The following is a 19,396-nucleotide window of genomic DNA, read 5'->3' as shown; positions in this document are numbered from 1 at the left end:
AAAGCTATGACTGATCTCAGGTGGGTGGGAATGCAAGTAATAAAACAGCACAGGCACTGCATTGATCATTTTCTAAAGGAGATGCTGTTCAACTATTAACACTTTCGGCTGAATAGTTAAAGGGACATTCAGCTAAAATATTTATTTTAATATCAGTTGGTTATCATTTTTTGTTGTTGTGTTATATTTCCGATCTATTGGTGGAGTATAATGAAGATTTTGGGGGGGGGGGGTTCTAACATAGGTATAGTATAGTAATAGAAAACAAACATGTAAATTACTTCGTCAAGCAAAGCGAAGTTACGCTAGTGATGCCTAATTTGCATACGCGCCAAGTTAAAGTACAATGGACGTATATGTAGCAGCAAATACATTACACTACACAAGCCTGGGAAAGCTTCATAAAATAAAATAAAGTTGTTATATTGCCCTACACATGTGCCTACTGTATAGTTTAGGTGCCATATGTTAGGAAATATAGGGGGGGGAAGGAGGGTACCCCCAAAAAAATTTACGATCTTTTTCCGCCTATCACCCTTAAAAAAGTAAAAGACGCCAGTGTTTATTGGGACTTAGAAAAAATTTCAAGCAATCCCTATCTACTCTATTGAACTTCGCCTGGTCTGAGGTGGCGAAGTCAAGTCTGGCGCAAAAGGTAACGTTCAGTAAAATGTGCAAGTTAGTGAATTAGCGTTACGTCCCTTCGCCATAGCGCAACTTCGCCTGGCGTAAGGGTGCGAAGTAGCACTGGAGTAGGTCCACTTCGTTATCGAATTTACACTAGCGTTAGCCACTTTGCCCTTTAGTAAATTTGCACCCAAATGTTCAGTTGTCACAGCTCAGAAGTAGGAATGTTTGCTGTCTCGTAAGTAAAAAGTAGGGATGCACCGAATCTAGGATTTAGCCTTTTTCAGTAGGATTCGGGCAAATCCTTCTGCAAGGCCGAAGCAAATCCGAATCCTAATTTGCATATACAAATTAGGGGTGGGGAGGGAAATCGCATGATTTTTTGTCACAAAACAAGGAAGCAAAAAATGTTTTCCCATCCTAACTGCTAATTTGCATATTTAAATTAGGATTTGGATTCGGGGCTTCGGCCGAACTCAAAATAGTGTATTCGGTGAATCCCTAGAAAAAAGCACAAGGCACTGCTGCTAATGAGTGGTCTCCTTGGGCAAAGGATCCCAGGTGATGGGTGTTCTGTTTGGTTGCTTGCTTTCACTTGCTCACCTCATGTGGCCGGAGTGCCTGGAATGGCAGGTAGCCCATCCATTTGGTACAGCTTGTCATTAAGAAAGGGCTGCTATTTTAAAAGTGGTATTCAGTCTACAGTTTATTTATTTTAGAATAATCAGAATAAATCCAATTTCCAAAGATTTTGGAGCCACCTTATATAAAGTGACTCAATATCTCTTATAGAAAAGGGTCACACTGAATGACCCAAGCTATAAACTGAGGTTCCTGCTGAGTAGTGTATACACTGGACTTCACATGTGAATCACGCCATGTAAGAGGCTTCTAAAATATTTCCATCTCTAAGAGCTACTAAGGAGTACATAGCAGAACCCCAAAGATTTTTTTTTAATTTAAATATTTCAGTTCAGAACATATGTATTTCATTAGCCTCCCCCCAATTCATTAGATCCGGCTGAGCTTGTAGGCTCAATTCTCAATTCAAGAGCCCCAAATATGCCAGTGTTGGTCAGATTTGGGGGTAAGCCCTACGTGTTCTAGTTACAGAAGGGTTAATATCTTTATGCAAAGACTTTAACCATGTAGTTGCTCAGTCCAGGGCCACCATCAGAAATCATGGGGCCCCGTACAACCAAATTTTCTGAGCCCTGCCTACCACCACAGACCCTGCTGCAGACCCCACGCTACAGTAAAAAAGACACACAAACATGGCCACTAAAACATGAATGCTAAAGACCCATTGGTGGTCAGGGCCCCCCAACAAGTTAAAAAACAAATGGTGTTCAGCGGCCCCCATAAAAGTAAAAAACAATGGTGGCCAGGGTCCCTCCTACAAAGTAAAAAACCATTGGTGCTCAGGCCCCACCCTTATAAGTTTAAAAAAAAAAAAACATTGGTGGTCCCATAGAAATTCTTTTAAAACTTGGTGGCCAGCCCCCCCCCATAAATTAAGACTACCATTGGTGGCCAGGGGCCACATAGTAAATTTAAAAAAAAAACATTGGTGGCCAGGTCCCTCCTACAAGTTAAAAAACCTTTGGTGGTCAGGCCCCACACTTACAAGTTAAAATAAAAACATTGGTGGTGAGGGTTCCCATAGAAATTATTTTAGAACTTGGTGTCCAGGCCCTCCCCTTACAAGTTAAGAATACCATTGGTGGCCAGGGGCCACATAGGAAATTAAAAAAACAAACCATTGGTGGCCAGGTCCCTCCTACAAGTTAAAAAACCATTGGTGGTCAGGCCCACACTTACAAGTTAAAAAAAACAAACATTGGTGGTCAGGGTTCCCATAGAAATTATTTTAAAACTTGGTGTCCAGGCCCTCCCCCTACAAGTTAAGAATACCATTCTTGGCCAGGGGCCACATAGGAAATAAAAAAAAACATTGGTGGCCAGCCCCCCCTTTCAAGTTAAAAAAAAAGACATTGGTGGCAAGGGGCCCATAGAGGATTAAAATAAAACAATGGTGGCCACTGGTTTCATAAAAGAAAAACATCGGTGTTCAGTGGAACTTACCTTAGATTCTTTCTCCTTGTCCTCAGTGATAGCAGCTTCTTTGACTCCTTTTGTGGATTTGGGTCTTTTCACGGCTTTGGCTCAGTTCATGGCTTCTGGTCTTTGGCTCCGGTTATGGCTTCGGGTCTTCAGCTCGCTACGCCTATAAGGGGGCTAATCCGGAGTACAGCACAACTGGGCCCTCTTTTAACCTTCAATTCTGCCGGGACAACTTTGCCCCCTGATGGCGGCCCTGCTGCTCACTATGTTCTCTATTTAACATTTACAGTGAGAAATTGGATAGGACGTTCCACCAACAACCTTGTATTGCTAATCTTTGCTTTTATTTAAAAAAAAAAAAAAGCTTTTTAATATTCATGTATTACTGGTGCAGCAGTGCAGTCACTTAAAGCATGTGCAAATCACTATTAATCATGTCCTCCATCCAAACCAGCACCTCTCCATTTCAGAGGTCTAATTGGCAGGAAGCATTTACTGGTCCCTAGTTGAACAGCAAACAGTTTTCAAGTGACCTGATAGCCCTAACCTGGACATCTTCATCACCCAAAATTAGTCTGTTTCCCTGGCAGATATATGAAAGTATAAAATTATAGCTCACCAAAGAAAAACTCATCCACTTTTTATTTACTCCTTTCACCCACAACAATTACTAGGGATGCACCGAATCCAGGATTCGGTTCGGGATTCGGCCAGGATTCGGATTCAGCCAAATCCTTCTGCCCGGCCGAACCGAATGCATTGAACGGGAGTGTTTTTTTCTATGAAGAGCTTTATAGAGTATTTTAGAGTATTATAACTGGAGATCACATTAGTCTACAATTTGAGAAGAAAAAAAGTGATGAAAAACTCACAGTCTGGTTTATAAAAGAAAAGAGCATGAAAATTCTGCTACTAAAATCTGTTTTTAGAAGTCAATGGAAAACATGTTGACATTCGAGAACTTATTGCAGTAAAGTCACACAAATGTTGTCAATTGTAATTGTTAGGGTAGACCAGTTCAGGCCGACTTCCAGGCAAAGTTTGCAGGCTGAACTTTAACCTGCGCCCACCCTGCCCGTGACCTTCTAGTGCCCCACTTCCACCTGGACACGCTCCTTTTTCTATAATTTCACCCGCATGCCCTGCCCCCTTCCGTGACATCACAGTGGGACAGGAGCAGTTATATAAATAGGAGAACACATCAGGGTAGGGTCGGGTGGTAGTTCTCCAGGTTTGGGCATGGGTCGAGTTTTTCTCAATCCGCACATCACTACTATCTAAGTGAATAAACAGTGTTAAAGGAGAAGTAAAGGTTAAAACTAAGTAAGTTTTATCAGAAAGGTCTATATAAATACACCAGTAAAAGTAATGCTTCTCTGAGTCCTCTGTCAAAAGATACACAGCATTTCTTTCCTTCTATTGTGTACACATCTGTATCAGACTTCTTTCTTTCAGCTTAAACCTCCAGGGCTTGGGCTTGAGCATGCTCAGTTTGCTCCCCTCTCTCCTTCCCTTCCTGCTTTAATCTGAGCCCAGAGCTATGAGCAGGGAGAGACTCAGGCAGGAAGTGGTGTCACAGCAAGTTAATATGACAACTGCTATCCTAAACAAACAGAGAGTTCTAGAGCTGTTTACTCAGGTATGGAAAAGCATTCTAAAGAATTAAAATGCCGTTCTAGCTTGCACTGTTGTGGCGAATCTATTCGCAATAAACTGCCTTGGTAGCTTTCCTTCTCCTTTAAAGGAGAAACAAACCCCTTATTAATAAAAAAAACCCTACCCTTCTACCCTATATAAACCCCCCTCTCCTGCACAAGACAGAAAGTTGCTTTTGTTCCTGCCCATTTGCACTTTGGAAAGGAAATGCTGGATGTACTGTATATAAAAAGGATAAAATAAGTTCATATAATCTTCATTTTACCATCCCGTTTAATACTGATTCTGTGTCACAAGCTGCACGTCAATAAGAGCCGTCTCTAAGGGATTCTTGTAGCATCTGCTAAATTTGTTTAGATCATTTCCATAATGACTTATAACAACAATGTCAATAAGTGTCTGCAAGACTGAAATACAGTTTAGTGGCAAAGTTGCGGGTGTCTGAAGGAACTCCTCTTTCCCCTGAGTGCTATTCATTTTCTTCAGTGTTCTGCAGGAGAGCTGCAACCTTGACTTGACTAGAAGGTGATTTATTTACAGGCAGAAGGGGTTTCTTAGGTTCTTTTCTACTTCATGATCATGATATATTTTCTATTAATATTTATTTATAATTGCAGAACTGAGAATCCAAGGTAATGGGGTAATGTGGACCATGAGTGCAAGAGTTACAACTGTTGAATATAAGACATACAAAGTGAACCACACTGGTGTTTTGTCACAAATTCCAATTTTTATGGGATGATACAGTAACAAACATTTCTGCTTTCTATTACTGCACGCATTAATAAGGTTGCCATTGGGCTGGTACCGCACCACCCTACGTTAAAATACTAGCGATGTATCAAATCCACTATTTTGGGATTCAGCTGAATCCCGAATCCTTTGCGAAGGATTTGAGTCCCGAACCGAATACAAACCCTAATTTGTATATGCAAATCAGGGCAAGGAAGGGAAAAAGAGAACCGCGTGCTACACACGGTTAAAATTATTTTAGGTCCTAAAAGTCACGTTATTTTAAGGATTCGATTGGATTTGGACAAATTTGAATCCTGCTAAAAGCAGCCGAATCCCGAACCTACTCCTGGATTTGATGAATCCCTATAAAATACTGTCTAAGGCTGGGGATACTTTTAAATATTTAAAAGCAACAACCCACTTTTTTGCCCATGCCATCCCAGTTACACCCCACCTGACTAATAATGACCTCCTTCCAACCCAGCACCCCTCTATTACATTAAGTCACACCCAGATCTGACGCAATGTCTACCATTTTGTCTACCTTTACATATAAAGCTGGCAGCCATACATATGAAGAAATATAATATTGCATCCGGTCTCTTTATAATAAAAGGTGCAACGTTTGTTAGAGGTTTAATCACCAAGCAGTACTTATTGGGCACCTGTTTAAAAGCAAATATCTTATTGGTTACCGCACCTGGGCAACTTTGCACCTTGCTTTTGTTTTTTTAAGAAACTGAGACCTATAACATCCATGTATTTATTTCTTCCTCATGCAAACAATTAACTGAAACTGTTTATATTAACATATTGGTCATACAAAGAAATATCAAGATCAGCAAACAAGTGGATCTTTACACAATATGGCCCCCAAGTGCATTGCTACAGTCCAGCGCGGTTCCCAGAACCTGGATAAATAGATGCATTTGCCTCAGATATCAGTTAAGGATGATCACTCGTTGATGCCCTGCATGGGCCAATAGGCTTCTAACTCTAACAGTAAACTTTATATTAAAAAAAAGATTATACCAATGGGCATCTAATACAAAAGGGCAGACAGATTGCATTTGGTTAACTAAAATAGCACCAGCTAACTTGTCCTCCTTCCCAATGTACCTTTCCTTAGATCATGCTGTCCAAGTTACACCTAGGGAGTTATTTTTTAAAGTCAGAATGCCAAAAACACCAAAAATGTGAGGTTTTTTTTTTACTATAAAATCCGAATTTTTAGTGGAAAAAAACCTAAAATTTTTCGTGATTTATTATACCCCGAGGCTGCTTAAAGTCTGAATCGGAAAATACTCCATCTCCAAACTGTCAGTATCCTGTAGAAGTCAATGGCAAAGGTCCCATTTCAAATTTGAGTTTCGGCCAAAAATCCAGAAAAATCTGAGGTTTCGAGTGATTTCCTGAAAATTTTGAGTTTCGTTGAGTTTTTTTCCAAACCAATTTTATCGAGTTTTTTCAATGATAATGTCAAATCATGGATTCTAGTTTGATCAGACTTTTTTTTTACTTAAAGGGATACTGTCATGGGAAAAAAACATTTTTTTCAAAATGAATCAGTTAATAGTGCTGCTCCAGCAGAATTCTGCACTGAAATCCATTTCTCAAAAGAGCAAACAGATTTTTTTATATTCAGTTTTGAAATCTGACACGGGGCTAGACATAGTGTCAATTTCCCAGCTGCCCCAAGTCATGTGACTTGTGCTCTTCAATCACTCTTTACTGCTGTACTGCAAGTTACAGTGATATCACCCCCCTCCCTTTTTCCCCCCCAGCAGCCAAACAAAAGAACAATGGGAAGGTAACCAGATAACAGCTCCCTAACACAAGATAACAGCTGCCTGGTAGATCTAAGAACAACACTCAATAGTAAAAACCCATGTCCCACTGAGACACATTCAGTTACATTGAGAAGGAAAAACAGCAGCCTGCCAGAAAGCATTTCTCTCCTAAAGTGCAGGCACAAGTCACATGACTGGGGGCAGCTGGGAAATTGACAATATGTCTAGCCCCATGTCAGATTTTAAAATTGGAATATAAAAAAATCTGTTTGCTCTTTTGAGAAATGGATTTCAGTGCAGAATTCTGCTGGAGCAGCACTATTAACTGATTCATTTTGATAAAAAAAAATTCCCATGACAGTATCCCTTTAAAAAATTGGACTTTGATAAATAACCTCCCTAGTTTGCCAATGAATTCTCCTACAGCATGTCTGAGGGCCAGATCCTATTAAAATTATGACGTCATACAATGAAGTCTATGGCACCCTAGAGCAGACTGGGGGCCATTTAAAATCCTTTGGAGATTCCGTATCTGCCCTTTGGATCTCCAGTTGGATAGCCCTGCCTTAGACCAAAACAGATGCTTCCACATAGTAGGTACCAACACTGAGAGACCCTTAAGCAGGGCTTGTCAGCATCTTGTTGTGCCAATATCCTCTCAGTGGCATCTTAATTACTAGGGTGTCCTCAGAGACTGTTCCCTGGAGATCATGGTGCTGGTTCTCAACAATAGTGCTGAAAATCCTGCAGCCAGGTAGTGAGTAAATCTGTTCCTTCACCAGGCTGAGCTCAGCAGTGGCATCTTTCCTGTGTACCTACATGGCATCTCTTGAGAATGGCTATAGGAGTCCTTTTATAAGCACCTCTCTCATGCTGAGCACCAAACTCAAGCTTCTTTTGGGTAGTCCTCTTTCCCCCAGCATTCCCAAGCTTGATGTCCTGCTCCCTGGCAAATCTGATTGCCCCTACTGGTAACAGGTGATCTGAGCAGGTTTGGGCAGACTAGGGGCACCTTCTGATCCCCCCGCCTTATTACAGTAAAGGTGTTGAAAAAAAATGGTGTTTATACTGGAGAAAGAAGTGCAATAGTTGCTACAGAACCGTGACATCTTAACAGTAATGCTGGCTATAAACCCTAGCAATCCAATCATACTTTTAAGCTATTACTTATAAGACAACATATTGTTACGATAGGATACATTAATAATGTGTGTGTATTCTCTACCAATTTTACACTAGTACCTACCTACATGTGGGACTAGTAAAAGCCAAATGATTTGTATGTTTTGCTCAGCGACTACGAAGTTAAATGTTGCCCAGTCGAAGGAGGGTTGCGTGTTTGCCTTAAAAGCAATATGGAGATGGTTTAATTAATAAAACGCAAGTGAATCAAACATACTGTATTTAAATTAATTAAGATTTGCCTAATGTTCTCAATCTTTGCCATTGACGCCCCCACAGACTCTGACACGCCATCTATTCACCTCGCAAAATAAATCCACATTTCATGTCTGTTGTCCTACGTCAAACCAGGTAAAGGCTCGTAAATCAGCTGCCTCGTTCGCTGGCCATCTCAAACATGACTTGACCCTTTGCAAACTCGTGATTTATAAGAAGTTACTTGTTTATTAGTCAGCTGGGCTGTGGCACATTTGCGCCAATACTGTATCCAGTTGGTCCACGAGACAGTAAATTTATTGTCTATGGGCCCTGAAGTATTAGCTAAATGCAAAGTGCCTTGAATGTACAATTAGCAGGGAGGGAATCCATTGGCTCTCTCTTGTTCTTGTCTATGGGAGTGATGTCTGTTATGACGATACTAAATGCTATATAAGCAGGTTGACCAAATAAGAAGACACCTCTGAGCAACAAAGAGTCAACGAAGAGAGAGAGAGAGAGAGAATATATATTCTTTGTCCATGACCATGCAGAAGCTCGTATTGAGTTTGATTCTTGCCACTTTCACTAATCCTCTTTTGTCGCTTCCAATCATTGATTCCAGAGAAGTTCCATATCAGTTTCCGGGTAAGAAAAATCTTTCTTTTTTTTTTTTTTTAATTGTCCAAATTAAATAAAAAAAATTTGAGCTTTAAGGAGAAACAAAGGTTGTATTTCACTGTTTGAAATGATTACGTGACATTGTTCTACTGTAGCTGAATGTTTAATAGGAGGGAATTAGAAAGAATGAAATTTTGCATGCAGAAGTAGAACTGAAATATGGGATTGGCCGATGCTAATGTATAATGTATATTAATCTCTATCACCTATGGGCAGAACAGTAGTGCAGGGGATAACATTGGGGTCTGGCATTTGATTCCAGCCAGGACACTATTTGCAAGGAGCGTTTCTCTTCTTCCTCTGCTTGTATGGATTTCCCCCCAACCCTCCAAAAACTCACAGGCAGCTTCCTGATAAAGCTGATCATAGTGTGTGGCTGAATGTCACTTAGATTGCTCCATAGGGGCTGGGATTAATGCGCAATCTATGTCAAGCGCAGTGAAATATCCTAGTGCTCTAGAAATAATGGATAATAATTTAATACAGATTTTTATGATCTAACATAATAGTGACAATCAGTTCTGATTATTATTGAAAAACTGCACATGTAACTAATAAATGTTAATTGGTTTCAGAGCCTCAATATGTCTGAATTTAAAACGTGTATCCATGTATTTGTATTTATTGCAATTATTGTAGAGGATATTGAATGGTGTATCTTTTTCTGCTGCTGTAAAACTCTTAACACACAAGTTATATAAATGGATGCTTTATATTGATTCATTCTTGTTATAGATTATATACACCTGTCTGTCTATCAACTATCTAGCCTCTCTCTCAGTTGTCAAGCTGTCTTTCCATTTGTCATTCTATCTGTCTGTCTGTTTGTCTTTACATATATCTGGCTTCTGTTTATCTACCATCTATCCATCTATTTAGCCATCTATCCATTGATCTACTACTGTATCTATTGTCTATCTGTCTATCTGTTTCTCTATCTGTCTGTTTATCTATCTGTTTATCTATCTGTCTATCTATCTGTCAATTAATTGCTATCTATCTATCTATCTATCTATCTATCTATCTATCTATCTATCTATCTATCTATCTATCTATCTAATCTATCAATCTATCTATCTATCTATCTATCTATCTATCTATCTATCTATCTATCTATCTATCTATCTATCTATCTATCTATCTATCTATCTATCTATCTATCTATCAAATATCTATTAATCTATCTGTCATCTATCTATCTGTTAGGAATGCATGGAATCCAGGATTTGCTTCGGGATTTAGCCAGGATTCTGCCTTTTTACGCTGGATTCTGCTAAATCCAAGAGCCTGGACAATCTCGCGAATGTGTTACTTCGGCAGTGCAAGCATAGACATTTTTCGCTAGCATTCATTCCTGCCTATCAAAACTTCTAATCTGAATAGGGCGGGTACATATAGGTCGTATGGATGTCTTTATTAGAGATGTTGGTGCAAATGCTTGAAGTGGCCACTTATTATTACAAATGTTTAAGGAAACAAAATAAAGACAGAAGAGATCATCTAATGCCCTAGACATGAGCTCACCCTAAAACAAATGTGACACGCACCTCAAATGGTTGGGAAAAAAATGTTAACACAAAAATCTTTCATAGTTCGAAATTGTAAAGGCAATCCCACTTTGAAAAAGTAAAAGTCGCCATTCTGATTTTTTTTGGCATACAGGATATGATGTCACTGACATACTGTAAGATTGAGGAGGATGTAGTTTCGTTTTATCAGTTCGCCTGGTCTGAGGTGGCAAAAACTCTGACGAAAGAGGCAACGTTCTTTAAAATTCGCACTTTAATGAGAGTGAACGACCTTTCGTCAGAGTGAAAATTCGCCTTGTGATAGGGTGCGAACTAGGGATGCACCGAATCCACTATTTTGGATTCGGCCGAACCCCCGAATCCTTCGTGAAAGATTCGGCCGAATACCGAACCGAATCCGAACCCTAATTTGCATATGCAAATTAGTAGTTGAAAGGGGAAAATATTTTTTACTTCCTTGTTTTGTGACAAAAAGTCACGCGATTTCCCTCCCCGCCCCTAATTTGCATATGCAAATTAGGATTCAGGTTCGGTTCGGCCGGGCAGAAGGATTCGGCCGAATCCGAATCCTGCTGAAAAAGGCCGAATCCTGGCCGAATCCCGAACCGAATCCTGGATTCGGTGCATTCCTAGTGCGAACCTACGCTAGTGATGGTCTCTTTCGCTAGTGAATTGTCCTATACGCCTATTAGCAAACTGGCTATGTCTCTGCGGATGGGATTCCTGGTGAATTCTCTCTAGCATCAGCCACTTCTCCCTTTAGTGAGTCTGTCCCCATAAATCACCCTCCATTGTGCTCTATGGAAATCACCCACAAGTGCCCGTTCTCAGCTGAATACACAGCCGTGTGCACTAAAAGCAGACAGGTAAGTCACATGGAAGGTGTTTGCTCTCATAGATGAGAAATGTCGCTTCTCTACAGTGTGAGGTTGTTACTGTGCCCACGCTTTGTACATAAAGAAGACAATTGTGTGATATGTTACTCTGCATTATTTTCTTTTTTTTTTTCCATTTTGGTCATTATGATTTTGTAGATGGGAAGATGAATTTTGGAGAGTTAAGCAGCCTGGATGAGGATTACTTACTCCGCAACTTGCCTGCAGCAGTACTGGCGAAACATAACCTGCTGGGTGATACAGAGACGCTGCTCAGCAAAGAGGGTAAATAATTGTTATATATTAACTACAACAAAATCCATAAATGGAAGACTTCAATGTTTGGTTAGTGGTTCTCCATAAAAAGATCCATTGACAAGGTAGGACAAGGCACATGTGACATACACAGCGAATGCTACAATGAAGCATTGCACTAGAGGTCTATCATATGTCACTCCAACCAGCACCAAAGTCATGTTTCACTTGTACAGCATGGGATCTGTTATCCTGAAAGCTCCGAATTACAGGAAGGCCATCTCCCATAGACTCCATTATAATCAAATACTTCAAATTTGTAAACATTTCCTTCCTTTTTCTCTCTGTAATAATAAAACAGTAGCTTGTACCTGATCCCAACGAAGATATAATTAATCCTTATTGGTCTGAAGTCATCACAGAGCTAAAATACTTATGTACCAACGAAGCCATTGCTTTCAAATTTGACAACACGAACAATCACCTGAAATTTCTAACAAAATGGAAAATTTTCCTGAACAACCTTTCCCAAACTGAAAAAATGTAATTCGACTAAATTCTCTATTCTCCATAGTTCCATGGAACCCTGGTAATATTGCACTAGCTTGTACTACTACTACGAAAATAATTAAGTCTAGTCTGGACTTTATTTTAGATAATAACCCAATAATACCCAGTTTCATTAAAGTATTGTACTTTCTATCATACTAGTATCAACAGTGTCGGACTGGCCCACCGGGTAGCAGGAAAATTCCCGGTGGGCCCAGGTGTTAGTGGGCCCTCTTATTTCTAAACAATTGGCCTATTTCATTCTCATTCCCTATTTCTTTATGGGGGAAAATGGGAGAATATTGTAAGTAGATATAAAAGACTAGGAGAATAAAGTGGTCAAGTGAGTAGAGGAGGAATAATATATTTGAAAGTTCCACTGTCTAAGGTTTTCTGGTGGGCCCAAGGTCTAAGGCTTTCTGGTGGGCCCCTGGTATCCCAGTCCAACACTGAGTATCAAATTACAAGTTTGAATCTCCGGAGCGTTGTAACCCCCAGTCCAGCGATCAATAGGGCTCTCCTCTGCCCGTGAAAAAGACAATATCCAAGTTTGGATCGCTGTATACCTCAAAAAACACAGATTATTGAGGGGGGAAAACAGAAAAATACAAATAATATGGTGTAGTATTTAAAAAAAATAAATTGTGACACCCTTAGTGCTTCTTTTATATTCAATTTGTGCTTAGTCGCTAAAAAATATTCTCCATAAGTGAAAAATAGTATCAAGTAAACATATGGTGATTATTAAGTGAATAAAAAAATTACAAAATTACAAAAATTGGAAAAAGAAAAAAAAAATGAAAAAAGGTGACAAAATAGTACCCACAGACGTTCTTGGTAAAAACAGAAAAAAAATCCGTATAAAAGTCTCTATTAGCTGCTCCCGTTTTCTCGTCGTCTTTTACCGTCCACTGTGCATGTTTGTGACACTCTTCCTCAGCTCTCAATATTGGTAACCCTCGCAAAGCAATTTTGAGAGCTGCAGAAGTGTGTCACAAACATACAAAGCTTACGGATTTTATATGCGGTTTTACCAAGAACGTCTGTGAGTGCATTTTTAAATATTTATTAACGTTATAAAAGCGCTTCAGCACATTTTAATTTTTTTATGCCCAAGCAAGGAATAAAGAAGATCGGGATTGGCGTAAATCATCTATATATCCATGTCTTGTGAGTATAATATACCACCGGCAGCACTGTGAAGTGTGGGTCCTATTTTGTTACCTTTTTTTCTTTTGTCAATTTTTGTCATTTTTTATTTTTTCATTTTTTTATTCACTTAATAATCACCATATGTTTACTTGATACTATTTTTCACTTATGGAGAATATTTTTCAGCTGACAAATTGAATATAAAAGAAGCACTAAGGGTGTCACAATACTACACTTTATTATTTGTATTTTTCTGTTTTTCCCCCTCTTTAATCTGTGGTTTTTGAGGTATACAGCTATCCAACCTTGAATATTGTCTGTTATACTAGTATCCTGAAACACTTGGATTTAAAGTTTATATTTTATTTAGTATACTTGTATAATTTACATTATCAATCCTTACATAAATTGACAAGTATTTTCTATTGTTATTGTAAACTTCTGTTATTATTAAACTTATGTTGCTGTTTTAAAAATCGTTATTGGAAGCAAATCAATCCTATTAATGTTTACATGATTTTTTTAGTAGACGTGATGTATGGTGATCCCCTTATCCAGAAAACCTCAGGTCCCGAGCAGTCTGGATAACCGGCCCCATACCTGTACTCTACATGATTATCATTATCAAGTAAATGTATGATTTCTGTATTTTTTTCTATTACTTCTTTAAGAACTCGGTGAAGGCAATCACAACGTTGGAGAGAACATTAAAGAGGTGAGTAGAAATGAATAATTCCGTTTATAACAAACGATTGCAGAACTGACAAATTAACTCATATGGGTAGGTGCAAATGCTGGAGTGTTAAAATGTTCAGAATTTTACATTTTGTAAATAATTTTTATTCATTCTAGCTAAGCTTCCTCTGGAAACCTAGGGCCCACTGGGCCTGCAGCACAGGGCCCCCCCACACCATCCCCCGGGCATCCCAGCCGCAACCCCCTCCGGGAGCTCCTTTCCAATTCCCCCCCGCACCACAGTTTGGTTGCAGGCGCAGTGAGTGCCCATATTTACAGCAATGCAGAGTTGCCCGATTTCAGCTGTAGTAGCCGAGTTAGCAGGTACCGGCAGTATTGATGTGCTGCTGCAGTGTGGGTGCCAGTGAGTAAATGAAGAGAACCCCGGCCCCAGTGTAAGTAACAGCCTGCGGTGCCTCTGCACTCCTGTAAAGGGGAAGTGATCCCTCTCATTGCTCCTTCCCTGCACCCCGGATTCACTGACAGTGTTGCTCAATGGACCCGGCGGCCATCAAAGTCACATGACCCTGTCCGGAGCCCTGGAGAGGCCATGGAGACCAGCACTGCAGCTGCGCCATATTAGCCTTACTGACCTGCAAAACTGAGCTGAGTCTGGCAGGGGATGCTGGGAGTTGTCTGGCACATCACAGGGAACTGTAGTTGAAAAGATCTCTAGGCAGCGCAGGAGTATAAATAATTAGCAGAGTGTCTCTATCCTATTGGAATCGCTGAATTTAGCAATCTATTTATTTTGCTGTGGGGCCCAGTAACCCATATTGAGATGCACCACTGGGAGTTGTAGTTCCAGCCATTGTATGAAGGCCAGAGCCTAATTTTAGTGGGCCCACCACCTACATTTGTGTCACTAACCCAAAAGGACCCCACAGTACAAATTTTATTATGCCCTCACAATTTAACTAAACCAAGAACCTAGGGGCCCACCAAGGCTGGGGCCCACCGGGTTTTTTCCCAGGACCACGGCAGGCCAGTCCGACCCTGCTCTGATTTGTTTCCATGGAGTAATGTGTGTCCCCTAAGCCTTAGCTTGCCTCCACTTGTGACAATGTTGAGTATAATGTGTTGAGTATAGTGATCAATCATAGAATGCCCACTGAGCACCAACAATGCCATTACACTTATACATAGCACAGGGCTACAAACAACAATAATAATGTTTGAGCCTTTTTATACCTTTTAGTCCTAATAGCTTGAGCTCCTCTAGGGTTATATTGGGAGACAGACAGGTATGGGACCTGTTATCCAGAATGATCGGGACCTGGGATTTTCCGGGTAATGGATCTTTCTGTAATTTGGATCTTCATACCTTAAGTCTACTAGAAAATCATGTAAATATTAAATTAGGGGTGCACCGAATCCACTATTTGTGATTCGGCTGAATCCCCGAATCCTTTGTGAAAGATTCGTCCGAATACCGAACTGAACACGAATTCTAATTTTCATATGCAGATTAGAGGCAGAACAGGAAAAGTGCGCAAACATTTTTTACTTCTTTGTTTTCTGACAAAAAGTCACGAGTTCCCTTCCCGCCCCTAATTTCCATATGCAAATTCAGTTCGGCCGGGCACAAGGATTTGGCCAAATCCTGCTGAAAAAGGCATCCTGGCCGAATCTCGAACCAAATCCTAGATTCGGTGCATCCCTATATTAAATAACTAAAAAGCTGGTTTTGCTTCCAATAAGGATTAATTATATCTAGGGATGCAACGAATATAGGATTTGGCTCAGGATCCAGCCAAGATTCAGCCCTTTTTCAGCACGATTTGGATTCGACCAAATCCTTCTGCCTGGCTGAGAACCGGATCCTTATTTGCATATGCAAATGAGAGGCGGGAGGGAAATCACGTGACTTTTTGCCACAATAAGTAAAAAATGTTTTCCCCTTCCCACCCCTAATTTGCATATGAAAATGAGGATTCGGTTTGGTATTCTGCCGAATCTTTCACAAAGGATTCGGGGGTTCAGCTGAATCCAAAAATCGAGGATTCCGTGCATCCCTAATTATATCTTAGTTGGGATCAAGTACAAGCTACTGTTTTATAATTGCAAATAGGGGTGTGGGAGCACTCTAAAGGCTAAGTAATAGTATATTTAAGTATAAAGGAAGTGCTAGTTTAATGCACATTCCCTGGGCCCCTGTCTCAAAAGTAAGTTTACAAAACAGGGGTTTTTAGTTACAAAGTTATGATCATAAAGTTGAAAAGCCACCATACCACGTCAAGGTAAACCCCACATGGCGGTCCCTAACTTGTTTGCCTTTCGGCCATAGTATAAAAAGTCTTACTGCATAGTAGCATTCAGTGTAATCAGTGTCTGTTGAACCTTGGTTTCAGTGAAAAGGATCTATCCTCCCCCGCCAGTATGCGGCTTTTAAGGGAGAGGCATTGTCCAACCAACGCCCATTTTTAAAAGTATAGGGCCCCATTAGTTTAAGGGGGGTTATGGGGTGCTATTAAAAACCACATGAAGCTCAGCCACAGCTTCTGGCAACAATACAATGTATAAAAATAGGGGTGTGGAAGCACTCTAAAGTTATGCTACTATGCATTAAGACTTTTTATACTATGGCCGAAAGGCAAACAAGTTAGGGACCGCCATATGGGGTTTACCTTGACGTGGTATGGTGGCTTTTCAACTTTATGATCTTAACTTTGTAACTAAAAACCCCTGTTTTGTAAACTTACTTTTGAGACAGGGGCCCAGGGAATGTGCATTAAAACTAGCACTTCCATTATACTTAAATATACTATTACTTAGCCTTTAGAGTGCTTCCACACCCCTATTTTGTACATTGTTTTATAATTACATAGAAAGAATCATTTTTAATAAAATGGATAAAATGGAGTCCATGGGAGATGGCCTTTCCGTAATTCGGAGCCTTCTGGATAATGGATCTCATACCTGTATCATGAAGTCGGATGAGAAGCTCATCTATAGTAGCCCAGAAAAAGAGAAAGTTGCCTGCACACTCATAAAGGGAAAGACAAACTACCTGCTTTTAAAAAGGTGTTTAGCTCCTACAGTATATGATCAATTCAGATATGAGATCCGAATTACAGGAAGGCAAGACTCCATTTTAATTAAATAATTAAAATGTTCTCAAATAGTTTCCTTTTTCTCTAATGATATTATTATAAGAGTAGCTTGAACTTGAGCCTAACTACGATACAATTAATCATTTGGGTGAAAAACAATTCTATTGGGTCTATGATATTTTATCAGACTTACAGTATGGATAACCAAATTACAGAAAGGCCCCTTATCCCGAAAAACTAAGCTCCAGACTATTCTGGATAACAGGTCCCATAGTTGGAGGAGAGGGAAAGGTGGTCTGATCTGTAAAACATGCAGGAAAAAAAAAAAACATTTTTAAAATGTTATCTGTTTCAGATTCTGTTTGGCAAACACCCACGGATATCGTTACTGAGCCTCCTGCAATCCAAAGACAAGAAACAATACAAAAAACGTGGGAATGTATCCGAATGCTTCTGGAAGTATTGCGTCTGAAAGCCGACAGTGTATCCGTCTGTTTGGCGATATTTTTTTTTATAGGAGCTGCTTGGCTTGGGAAGGCCGGACATGAAAATGAAGAAATGATCGAATTAAGGGCCAGGCTGTAGGATGAATCATAGTTTTAGTTTTCATTTGAATAGATTATGGTTTGCCAAATATCAGGTATATTTTTCCTGCTTTTCAAGATAGCTATTTAATAAGAATAAAAAAAAAAAAATGAAAACATGGCTACAAAGTTATTTCATGGGTTGCTGGAAATAAATGCAAAGTGTATCTCACTCTAATGTTCAGTGATACAGTTCCTCTAATGCACCCAAGTCTATTTGTGAAGTTCAGTAGCTGCTGGCTACAGGCTCATATTTCATACAGGTCGATTGGTTTATAATGCAGTATGTAGATCCAGGAGCCCTGTACTCCAGCTACAACTCTGTTCACCTCCTAGAACTCTTTCAACTACAAATCTGTGTTTAGTCCCTTCAACTCTTTCAGCTACAAATCGGTTCACCTCCTTGAACTCTAAGCTACAACTATGTTCACCTCCTTCAACTATTTCAGCCACAAATCTGTTCACCTCCGTCAACTATTTCAGCTACAAATCTGTTCACCCCCTTGAACGGTTTCAGCTACAACTCTGTTCAACCTTTCAACTCTTTCAGCTACAACTCTGTTCACCCCCCTTGAACTCGTTCAGCTACAATTCTGTTCACTCACTTCAACTCTTTCAGCTACAACACTGTTTACCCCCTGCAACTCTTTCAGCTACAGCTATGTTCACTCCTTCAACTCTTTCAGCTACAACCTGTTCACCCCTTCAATGCTCAGCTACAACTCTGTTTACCCTCTTGAATGCCTTCATCTACAACTCGGTTAACCCCCTTGAACAATTTTAGCTACAACTCTGTTCACCTCATTTAAATTTTTCAGCTACAGCTGTGTTCACCCCTTCAACACTTTCAGCTACATATCTGTTCAGCTCCTTGAACTCTCAGCTACAACTCTGTTCACCCCTTCAACTCTTTCATCTGCAACTCTTTTCACTCCCTTCAAATCTTTGTCAAAAGAACCTCACATTTATACTTAAAGCAGACCTGTCACCCAGACATGAAAAGCTGTATATTAAAAGTCCTTTTAAAATTAAACATGAAATCCAAATTATTTTTTCCATAAAGCATTCATTTCTAGATGTCACTGCTCTCCCCAAACCCCCCCCCATTCTCTTAACCATTTAATTGTGTAACCAGGGCATGGGGATGGACATCAGGTCCCCCATTCTGGTGCACAAACAAGATTCTGAGATGTTGCAAGGCTTGTCTTAATAACAGTGTCCACAAAATGGCTCCTGCCTTCTTGCTATAATTATTATTCCCCAGACCTAAGGAAACAAGATTCAAATAATTCAGATAGTGTAATTAAAGTGTATTTTGCTTGACTAACGTGATAAAATAGGATTTGGAATAATTTTCAGGTGACAGGTGCCCTTTAACAAAAGCTGCTGAAGCATAGGTTAGTCCCTTGCTTATATCCTTATTGAATCTAAATGGCAACAAATTATTCCATAGGATACATTAGCAGTGTTGCAATTTATTATGTCTGAAGATGCCATCACACTTTTATCACATCAATGCAGCAAGGATCAGTAGGATGAGATCACTTACACAATATTTCACTTATCAGCTATATCTTACCCCCCGTGTGACTCCAGTAAATGGTTAGGAACCCTGGCTGAAGACAGGTGTCAGAGCCCAGGAACCTCCTGTATCCATTTGTCACGGGAGCGTCCTCTGATTTGCCGATATTGGGCCAAGGTGATCAAGTACTTAGCGGAGAACCTAGACTTCCA

General features: G+C 39.9%; 1 protein-coding gene across 1 annotated transcript; it reads left to right on the top strand.

Moving 5' to 3' along the window:
* The first annotated feature begins 8,730 nt into the window (after positions 1-8,730).
* uts2.S (urotensin 2 S homeolog) lies at positions 8,731-17,830 on the top strand. Its single transcript, NM_001280580.1, is given in 4 exon segments — positions 8,731-8,897; positions 11,494-11,619; positions 13,962-14,005; positions 17,434-17,830. Coding segments are annotated over 4 exon segments (393 nt in total). The 5' UTR covers positions 8,731-8,791; the 3' UTR covers positions 17,551-17,830.
* The last annotated feature ends 1,566 nt before the right edge of the window (positions 17,831-19,396 follow it).

This window comes from Xenopus laevis, chromosome 7S, assembly GCF_017654675.1.
Source record: "Xenopus laevis strain J_2021 chromosome 7S, Xenopus_laevis_v10.1, whole genome shotgun sequence".
Classification (NCBI taxonomy): domain Eukaryota; kingdom Metazoa; phylum Chordata; class Amphibia; order Anura; family Pipidae; genus Xenopus; species Xenopus laevis.
Note: the sequence above shows the minus strand (reverse complement) of the source record. Positions and strands in the feature narration are given on the sequence as shown.